Genomic DNA, 9,941 nt, shown 5'->3' with positions numbered 1-9,941 from the left:
GAGGTGTCAGTGATGGGGGGTCAGTGACAGGGTCAGTGATGGGGTGTCAGTGACGGTGGGTGTCAGTGACGGGGGATGTCAGTGATGGGGTGTCATTGATGGGGGGGGATCAGTGACGGGGGCCAGTGATAGGGGCCTACGATGAGGGGAATTGAACAGCCTGGGGAGGGAACAGTGCTGGGAGTTCTGAGATTGGGTGCGAACCAAGGGGGAAAGCCGACAGGGCAGCGTGAAGATGCCAGGACCCTCCACCCCGGCTGTCCTTTTCTCCCCCCCCCTCCATAACTAGGCGGTGTCGCTTTAAGAGCGCGGTGCCCACACCCAAGATGGCGCCGGAGGGCGACCCAACGGCGCCCCGCCCCTTCCGCCCGCCCCGCCGCAGGAGCCGCCGGACGGGCCGCGGGGGCGCCGGGCCCGGGACGGGGCGGGGGGGACACGGCACGGTGAGGGGACACGGCACGGGTGAGGGACAGGACAGGGCAGGGCCGGGCAGGTTCGCGCGGACAGACAGACAGACAGACAGACAGACAGACAGACGGACGGACGGACGGACGGAGCGCGCACGGAGCTGCGGGGCCGGGGGCAGCCCGGTGTAACGGTGCGGCCTCTCCCCCCGCGGGGCCCGCTGGGGAGGGACGCGGCCCCCGCCGCCGGCGGGGGAGCTGTGGCTGAAGGTGGTGTTGGGAGCTGGGGGCAGTCACGGGGTTGGGGAGCTGCGAGTCCCCCGCGTCGCGCAGGGACGGGGGTGTGACAGGAGCCGGTGAGTTCCCGCTGGCAGAGAGGGGGGTTAGGTGGGATGGTGGGATGGAATTCCTGCCCTGGGAGGGTGGCGGGACACTGGCACAGGTTGGCCAGATAAGCTGTGGCTGCCCCGGCCCTGGACAATTCCAGGGCCGGGTTGGACGGGGCTTGGAGCAGCCTGGGCTGGTGGAAGGTGTCCCTGCCCATGGCAGGGGGTGGAATTAGATGAGCTTTAAGGTCTCCTCCAACCCAAACCGCTCCATGGTTCCTGTTCAGTGTCTGAAGTGTCACTAGCCCCTCTGCTCCTGGTGCAGGGCTGACCCTAATCCCTTAGCTCATCCAGGGAGAGGTCCTATGTCCTGGCTGTGCTTCCTTGCCTGAGTCACTCCTTCTCTTCCAGCAGCTCCAGGAAGCGCCAGAGAGGAGGCAGGAGCAGCTGAGCCTTGGAAGAAGGTACCGATGGCACTTGTTGGATGGGTAAATGATCCTCTGGAATGGCCACTGAGCTCTCCATGGGGAGACACCAGTGCTGGGAGTGGGAAATGAGACCAGGCAGTGTGTGAGGATGGGATTCCCTTCTGTCTGCCCCTGCTGCAGCACATGGGGGCAGAGCTGGAGTCCCTGCGAGTCTGTTTGGGTGCTCAAGCAAAGCTCCTACCTGAAGGACCCTTCAGGAATAGATGGTGTGAGAAAATAGTGCAGCTGCAGTTTGTGAATCAGTGAATGTTCCCAGCCCCTGATTCTGTGAGTTTGGGCTTGCCCAAGCTTTGAATCCTTCCCTAACCTTGGAGGTTGTTCCTCAGGTTTGTGCAGCCAGAATGAAAGGAATGATGTAGGTTTTTGTATCCAGGGGGGAGCAGGTGTTTGTGGCAGGCACAGCTTGGGAATGTTCCAGGTGTTGGTGGTTCTGCTTCAGGCTCGGGGGTCTGTGGGGCAGCACTGGAAGCGCCAGCACCCGGGAGGCTGCAGGGACTGGCAAACACTGCTGCTCCTCTGACTCCTTTTGTTCCCAGAAGGACTGGAAAACAGGATTGGTTTTGGTTTTAAACGCTGCATGAACGGTGCTTGTGTAGAACAGGGAACTGTTTTTAATTCTTTGGGATGTAGCAGCCAAATCATCTCATGACTGTGCTGAGCTGCCCCCTTGGAGATGGTCCCTACCCTCTGCAGGGGGCAGGGAATGGTCCCTGGTGTCTGTCCTTACCCTTGGCTGCAGCAAAATACCTTTCTGGGACGAGGATTTGGTTCTCCCAGGATTTTGTGGTGATGTCACTGACAGTTGTTCTCCGGGAGCTGAAGTGGTTTGTTTGCTGTTGTGTGGTACCTGCACCTTCTGTCCCTCCCGTACTCTGCACGCCTTGGAAACAGCAGCAAACCTCTTTTGGAGCTCACCACCCTCAGCTGCCAGAAGGCTCAGAAGTTGGAAAATCACCATAGGTCCTAAAATTCCAAAGCTCTTTCCTCTGCTGTGTTTGTAGGAGGTTCTTGGGGAAATTGTGCTACACAAAGGTGCTTTTCCTTTCTCATGTCCCTCTCTGTACAGCTGTGCTTCTGCTTCCTGCTGCCAGGTGCTCTTGGCAACTCCTTTGCCTTTCAGGATGGGGTAGGATCTGATTTCCTTCTAAACACATCCCTTCAGCCTTTCTCCAGCATTATTTGTTCGATCCCGCTTGGCCTGGATTATTTTTTATTTAAAAAACAAACAAACAACAACAACAAAAAAACCCACCAAACAAACAAACAAAAAACCAAACCAAAAAAAACCTAACAAAAACAAGAAGTCAGGAAGCTGGTAAGAAATGGGTCTGTAACACAGATATTTCAGCAAATATCTGTCAGGGGTGCAGGATTCCTTTGGCTCCAGCTGCCTTGGCAGGGCAAAGGCTGGTTGTGCAATGGCCACGGTGCCACCTGCAATTAGAGGATAACGAGCAGCTCGTCACAAACAACTGGTTTAATGGGAGGTGTCATGGGACAGGCTCTGGGGTCTGGCTGTCAGCTCGTGAGCTGGGGAGGGGTTCAGCAGAGGGGCTCCAAAAACTGGGGAGGCCTCTCTGCAGGAGCACCAAGGCTCATGCTGCTGCCCCTGGGTGTTGTGGGGGGGTGTTCTCAGTGCGGGGTGATGAACACAAAGCCTCTTTTTTCATCTGGGAATAGCATTTTCAGGGATAGATCTGTGGGGTGGTGGTGGCACCTGTCCTGCAGATTGAGGCGCTGCCTGCAGCCCCTCAGCTCTCAGGGCTCACGTGCTTCTTCTTTGCCTTGCATCCACCTTCACCCCCTCCTCCTTCCCCCAATCCCATATTATTTCTTTCCCTCTGCCACACTCCTTCATTTTCTTCTTCCATCCTTGTTGTGGAAGGTGGCACTAGCTGTGTCTCCAGCTGGATGTGGTCACCAGTGAGGGAAGGCAAACCCATCCTGCAAAATTCCTTACCTGGAGCATGTCCAGGTAGGGGTAGAGTTTCATCCCTGTAGTCTCCAAAGTGCTTTGGGTGTTCTGGGAGTTGGACAGGGCAGCTGGAGCCCCGGGCTGTGCAGCCAGGGGAGGGCTGGCACTGACTGGCCTTGCCATGGTCTGGTCACGGACTCATCCAGCAGGTTTGTCCAGCTCTGAGTGCCCCAGTGCAGGGCTGACAGCGTGGGGTTGAGTGGCTCTGTGCATCTTGCATCACACCTTTCATTATTCCCCCTGGGATAACAGCTCCCTCCTGGTTGTGCTGCACAGCTTCATGAGCAGGTGTTTCTGAGGGACTGTGAGCCCTGGTCCTGTCACTGGGTTAAGGGTCCAAATCCCAAACCCTGGTCACAGGTGTGGGTACAAAGGTGGGCCCATCAGTGTAGGACAGTTTCTTGTCTGCTGAGTTCAGAGGATCATGGAATGGTTTGGGTTGGAAGGACCTTAAAGCCCATCCAGTCCCACCTTCCTCTATCCCAGGTTGCTCCAAGCCCCGTCCAACCTGGCCTTGGACACTTCCAGGGATCCAGGGGCAGCCACAGCTTCTCTGGGCAACCTGTGCCAGGACCTCACCACCTCACAGGGAACAATTGCTTCCCAACATCCCATCTAACCCTGCCATATGGCAGTGTGGAGCCATTATTCCTCGCTTTCCATGGATGAATATATGTTTTATTTGGAAAAAGGGATGCTATAGGTGTTCCTGGAGTTCAGGGAGAGGGGTGAGCCCCGCTGAGTGCTTTGGTCAGACACAGCAAACACGGGCGTTTTGGGGTGGGAGATTTCCATGGTGTCCCTGTTTTCCTTCTTAATAGTCCTTTTGCCTCTTCATGGCTTTTCCTCCAGAACATTTGGATGCTGGAACGTCCCAGTTTGTGCTGTTGCCAGGTGGAAGGTGAGGTTGGAATGTGTGTCCTGCTTTGGGAGGAGGCTGGAACCGTCTGTGGAAATTCAATGAGTCCCAGGAGCAGCTCCAGTGCTGGGAGTCCCCCCGTGGTGTGTGTGCCAGCCAGTTCTGCCTCAGTGCCTCAGGGTTCGCAGCCTCTGGGCTACGATCCAGCACTTCCTAAAGGCTGGCTTTATTCCTCCCTTCTTCAGGAACTTCAGTCTGATTTTTTTTTAAACCATCTACAAGGAAGGAGAGCGAATAGTTCGGATCGAGGAGGTGCCTGTGAGCAGGATGAAATCCATTGGTTTGACAGAAATGCATCAAATCTCCATGTGCTGAGCAGCTAGGACAGATTTGGTGGAGAGGGAAGGGTTGGAAAGGTGGGCTCAGCCCTGGTTGTGTGCCAGCTGTAATTCCCACTGCAGTTGGCAGCAGCTCCGGGTTGTCCCTGCTGTTCCCCAGGAGCCCAGCAGCAGTCCTGGCCTGGGCTCTGGCTCTCCTCCCCTAACCCATCCTCTCACCACAGGGAGGCTTTCCCAGACTGTTCTCTCCCAGGATTTTGTGTGAGTTGTGCTTTATGTTCTCTTCGGGCTTGAAAATCCCGTTAAATCTGTTGTAGCCCGTATTTCAGTATGTTGGGTATTTTCTACCTTGTCAAGCAAGAGGCTGAGCTGCATCTCCCTAGAATGAGTCTTCACCCCAGTTCCATGTGGTGCTGTTTGGATTTCGGGGTGTTCTGAGAAGTGTCTCCTAAAAACAACACGAAAATGAAGGTGTCCTGCTGGAAGAGTTCCAGCGCCGGGCGTTCACAAAGCGTGGAGTGACAGGTTTCCAGCTGAGACTTGATGCAAGCATGATGCCAAACTGGACTATTAAATGTAATTGGAAATATCTGTTGAAATCTTGCTTTTGTAGCCATGACAGTCCTTAAAAAAATAAAGGGAAAAAGGAAAGGAAAGGAAAACGGGAAAAAAGATGTGGTGCTTGAGGTGAGATGATACTTTATTAGTGGCTTCTTTTTTTTTTTCTGATGGATTTGGGTATCAGCTTTCTCTGTTAGATCTGTAACAGCAAATTCTTGTTCTTTTTGAATTCCAGGAAAATAATTAAAGGTGGCAGATATGGGAAGAATGGGATGAGTGTAGGTCACGCAGTCTGAAGGTGCAGATCCTGTGTGTTGGTGTTGCACGGGCTGTGGTGGATGGACAGTGTGCCACTGCTAGGAGGGACAGTTGTAACCTCAAAACTGGCAATGGGTTTACAAAATACTCCAAAGCGAAGTTAAAAACCAGTAACTTACTTATGTGGGAAGTAGAAAATTATCTTGTTTGTTGCCCAGAGAAGCTGTGGCTGCTCCATCCCTGGAAGTGTCCAAGGCCAGGTTGGACTGAGCTTGGGTCTGGTAGAAGGTGTTCTTGGCAGGGCTGTGGAATGAGGTGGTCTTTAAGGTCCTTCCCCGCCCAAACCAGTCTGGGATTCCAGGGTTCTAGGTGTTAAGATCTTCTCATCTTGCATCCAAGGCATTTTGCAGTTGTTTTGGTGGTGGATGTGCCAGGGCTGGTTTCACAGGCTGTTGGGAGCTGCCACGTGTTTCGCTGTCCTGGGCTGAGTCTGCGGGTCGTGGGGCTGGGCCCTCTGCACCCTTTCACAGGCAGAGGATGGAGAGAGGTACTGAAACCTGTTGAGTGCCTTCACTGCCATCTGGGAGTCCCTGACTCCACTTCTCCTCAGTGTGGACTTTGGCTGTGGCATTCCTTGAGTGTGGGCTGTGTGATGTGGAAATTCTTGTGAGGAGCAGCCTATCCCCATAACAAAAAGAGGGCCTGTAGGGATGTCCTGATTCCCAGAGCTCTCCTAGGGAAGGAGCTGGCCAAGAGGACAGCTGTGGTTGTGATCCAGTTTAAGAGCAGACGTTTTGGCAGGAGGTGGCTTTGGAGCCTCTGATGTTTTGGGGATGAAAGCGGTGCCGGATCAGGTCCTAATGCTCCGTGGTGGAAACCACATGTGTTTATTCTGGCTGTTTCCCTCTGGGTCATGTGTTAGTCACACTTTTCCCGTGTGCTGGGAGGGCTGGGTGGTGGGAAAGGTTTGCTAACCCCGGGATGGCCGTGGATAGCTGGGAGCTATCGCTTACCAGCCACACAGGTATGTCACAAAAACAAGGTGATCCTCTTGCTCAGAGCCACGACAGGCAGTGATGTCACCATCCTGGATTCCCAAAGAGGCTGGGAATGGCAGAGAAGCTGTTGTGTTGCAGTATGGAAATTGCTGTAAGTAACTGGACTTAGTCTGGAAAATACAGCTTAAAGTCCAGTAGCAACCTCCCCTGAACACATCACAAGCTACCTGTAAATTTGGTTCTTGGACATTTTTGTGCCTGGCTGCTTTTTGTCAAAATATTAAACTGAGAAGCTGAAAATGGTTATGAAGAACTTCTTGGGAAGAGATGTCTGAGCTGACATTGTGCTTTTTAACTGAGAATTAAAATGGAAATAAAGTTTAAGAGGAAAAAACCTGAGGTTTCCTGGAGAAAGCAATGGATGGAGCAGATAACTGAGGCAGTAACCAGGAAGAAATGTTCCTAGTCATGAATTGTGGTGTACAGGTGCTTCCAGCTCAGCTGCATTTGTGCTGAACAATGTTTCTTTGGGCTTTTGGAGGATTGATGCTGGTTTTGAGGAGGGCTGGCAGTGCCTTTGGTCACAGCTGTGCCCTCACTGTGCATCGCCTCGGTCCACACCTGCTGGAGTGAGGGCTGGAACCTGGAAATGCCTGTCGTGGTTTTGGGATGGGTGTGTTTGCTGTTTGCCTCCCCTTGGGTATTCCTGTGTCCTGGGCTGGGAGGCAGAAGCTCTGTGGAGTGATGGATTATCCAGAAGAGGTGATACTGGTGTGGCTGTAAGGCTGTGGTGTCAGTGGTACCTGAGCATCCCAGGATAGCAGGGAATCCCGTCACATGCTGTATCAGCCCCCTGTGCAGAAGTGCCAGGAAAACCCAAAATGTCCCAGGGTTCACGCTCTGCTTTCTGCTGTGACCTGGTGACTCCTGACAGTGCCTGTTGCCTTGCTGGGAGGATGTGAGGGCAGAGCACTCTGGGGGCCTGTGTGAGTACGTGTCAGAGAACAACAAAAGAGCCCCAAACAAGCCCTAAAACAATCCAAGTCTTTGTGTGCAGCTTGTGTTGGTAGAATTCCCAGTTTCTCACAAACCTCCTATTGTTCAGGGCAGTGTGGCTGGACAGCCCTGGCCCAGGGCAGCAGCATTCCCAGGGGGTGTTTGCCTTTGCTGGAGCAGCTGCTGAGGGCAAAAGGCTGCCTGGAGTGGGGGAGTCCCACTGGCCAGGTCAACCTTCTGCCAACAGCCTGAGAGGGACAGGATTCTGCTCCTGCACTGGTGTGAGGCTGGGGGAGCCCCAGACCCCCCCTTGGCCACTCTGGGAAGGGAGCAGTCCTAGAATCCTGGAATGATTTGGGTTGGAAGAGACCTTGATGACCCTCTACTGCCATCGGTTGCTTCAAGCCCTGTCCAACAGGGCTCCCTGTTCCTTGAATGCTTCCACCCTTCTGCAGCTTCACTGGGCAAAGAACTCACCATCCTCACAGGGAAGAACTTCTCCCCAGGATCCCATCTAACCCTGGCCCCTGTCAGCATGAAGCCATTCCACGCTGTCCTGTCATTCCAACCTTTGTAAATTTGGTGTAGTTTCCCATCCACAGGAGCAGAGGCTGGTTGTAGTCACTTCAGGCAGCACAGGGAATTGGAGCAGGGAATGCCTTGGAAAAACAACATTTTCTTGACTGTGGTAAGTCATCGGCTTTGCTGTACCAACGTGGGGAGAGAGGGCTGGTCCCTCCCTGGGGGATCGATTTGGCAGCACAACTGAGCACGAGGCTCCTTATTAAAAATATTCCTGCACAGGATTCTGGGTCTCGAGGACTGGGATTCAACAACATCCAAACCAGCTCACTTAGTTTAGGTGTAGATGGAGTTTGCCCCTCATTTGTCCTCTGCTCGAGGAGGGAAATGTGGGGGTTTTTAGTGGCACATGAGCCTCTGGAGGGGTGATGTTGCCCAGAGAGCTTGTGGACTCTCCATCCCTGGAAGTGTCCAAGGCCAGGTTGGACGGGACTTGGAGCAACCTGGGCTAGTGGAAAGTGTCCCTGCCCATGGTAGGAAGGTGGAATTTTCAGGTTGTCAGGTGCCTTCCAACCCAAACAATTCCAGGGCTCTCTGAAACACGAGTGTTGACATAACACTCGTGTTGACACAACAACTAAACAGCTACATTTTTCTCTCCTCTCCTTTGTTTTTCTTCAGTTACGGTTGGCTCATTCTGCGTGGTTTTTTTTCTTATTTTTTTTTATTCTTATTATCTGGTACTTGCCTGAAGGGGCTACCCGAGAGCCACGACGGGCTGGGAAGGAGGGAAAGCCCTGAGCTGTCAGAGCATGGCTTAGATTTGTTGATCTTTTTTTAAAAAAAAAAAAAAAAAAACACTATCTTGTGATCCACATTTTGGTTTTCCAGAGGAAACAGCCACTAGGTGGTAAGCTGGCTCCTTCCCACAGCGGGAATGACTCCGGAGGTGGCTGGTTGGGATTGCTGCCCGCTCCTGGTGTTGTTCTCCTGCTGTGATGTCCGTGTGGTGCTGGTGGAGCTGGGGTCAAACCTCCCCTCCGACGGGGAGGGGAAAATGCTACGGGAGCTTTTTCCACGCTCCGACTCGAGGGAAAACCTCGATCCTGTGCGCTGGAAGGGCTGCTCGGAGCGTGGCAGTGCCGGAGCTCTCCGGGGCTTACTCCTCACCAGCCCCACTCCCCTGCTGCCATGGTGGCGCTGGGTGACGCTGGGGCACAAAACAAGGAGAAAATCTTGGAATGTCTGGTTTTTTTTGATTGGAAATCACGGCGGGGGCTGAGCATCCCGGCCGAGCTGGGGCTGGCAGCGGGATGGCAGCGGAGCTGCAGCTTCCTGGCTGCCAGCGCTGTCATCTGAGTCACTTCCAGGCGTCGCGGGGACCCTGTCGGGTTCTGCTTCGTTGCTTCCCTTTTTCTTGACTGCCATGGGGAGCGCCAGGACGGAGTAGAAAGCTGGAGGAGGTGGATGGGGGCAGCTGGAGCAGGATGGCGTCCCACCGGCGCTGGGGGCACCGGGAGCCTTGGGGTACGTACCTTTGCTGAGGGGCAAGGGGAGGTCCCGGCAATGCTGTAGCCCGTGGGAAGAGGCAGCTGTTGCCTGATGAAGAATGGCGGTAAATTAACAACTAGATAAGCACGAGAATGGTCTTGTTTTGTTTTTTAGATTTTATTTTTTTGTGCGCGTGGTTTAGCCTGGGAAAGCTCACCCATAGAGGGAGCGTTTTGGTAAGGAAAAGTGACTTAAACCCGGAGCTGCCTCGGGGCTGGGGGGGAAAAGTGAGCACGGAATTGTCTTCTTTGTGTCCTCTTTGTGCTGCCAGGTGTTCCCTGGGCTCTGCTGCAGCTGGAAGGTGCTTTGTTTGCTGCCTCTGTTTTGGTTTCTAAAGCTGTAAATGAGCACAAACCTGGGGAGGAGTTGGGAGAATCAGGAGGTGCCATTGCTCCGGTTTCTGCTCCTGGAGCAGGGGGTCCAGCTGCCTGTGCAGCCTGGGCAGGAATTGATGCTTCTTTTGCATTAAATGTCCCTTCCAACCCAAACCATCCCATGATTCTAGGAATCCAAACATATTTTAACCCCCCTTCCTCTGTATTTACACACACAAAGAGCTTTATTGGAAAATCCCTGTAAAACTGTGTTACACTGCAGATGAGCCCCATGACACACAACCACAGAGTTTCCTTAGTTCTCTGCCAGGATGAACAGGCCATCCCTGA

At 53.7% G+C, this 9,941-nt stretch overlaps 1 protein-coding gene across 3 annotated transcripts in view; it reads left to right on the top strand.

Annotated features, from left to right (window-relative positions):
* The first annotated feature begins 1,130 nt into the window (after positions 1-1,130).
* LOC114062094 (H(+)/Cl(-) exchange transporter 5) overlaps positions 1,131-9,941 on the top strand; it is a 33,194-nt gene continuing 24,383 nt past the window's right edge. Inside the window, exon 1 of one of the 3 annotated variants that reach the window (XM_027893149.1) lies at positions 1,131-1,218. In XM_027893149.1, the coding sequence (XP_027748950.1) occupies positions 1,215-1,218 (4 nt within the window). In that variant the 5' untranslated portion in view covers positions 1,131-1,214. Of the gene's footprint in view, positions 1,219-9,143; positions 9,253-9,941 lie in introns of those variants that run through there. The other 2 variants (XM_027893151.1, XM_027893148.1) reach the window with 2 other exon arrangements.

The sequence above is a fragment of the Empidonax traillii genome, unplaced genomic scaffold, assembly GCF_003031625.1.
Source record: "Empidonax traillii isolate 1590-97213 ecotype Southwest subspecies unplaced genomic scaffold, ASM303162v1 scaffold383:size710549, whole genome shotgun sequence".
NCBI classification, from domain to species: Eukaryota; Metazoa; Chordata; class Aves; order Passeriformes; family Tyrannidae; genus Empidonax; species Empidonax traillii.
The sequence above is the reverse complement of the archived record's forward strand: the minus strand, read 5'-3'. Positions and strand labels throughout refer to the sequence as shown.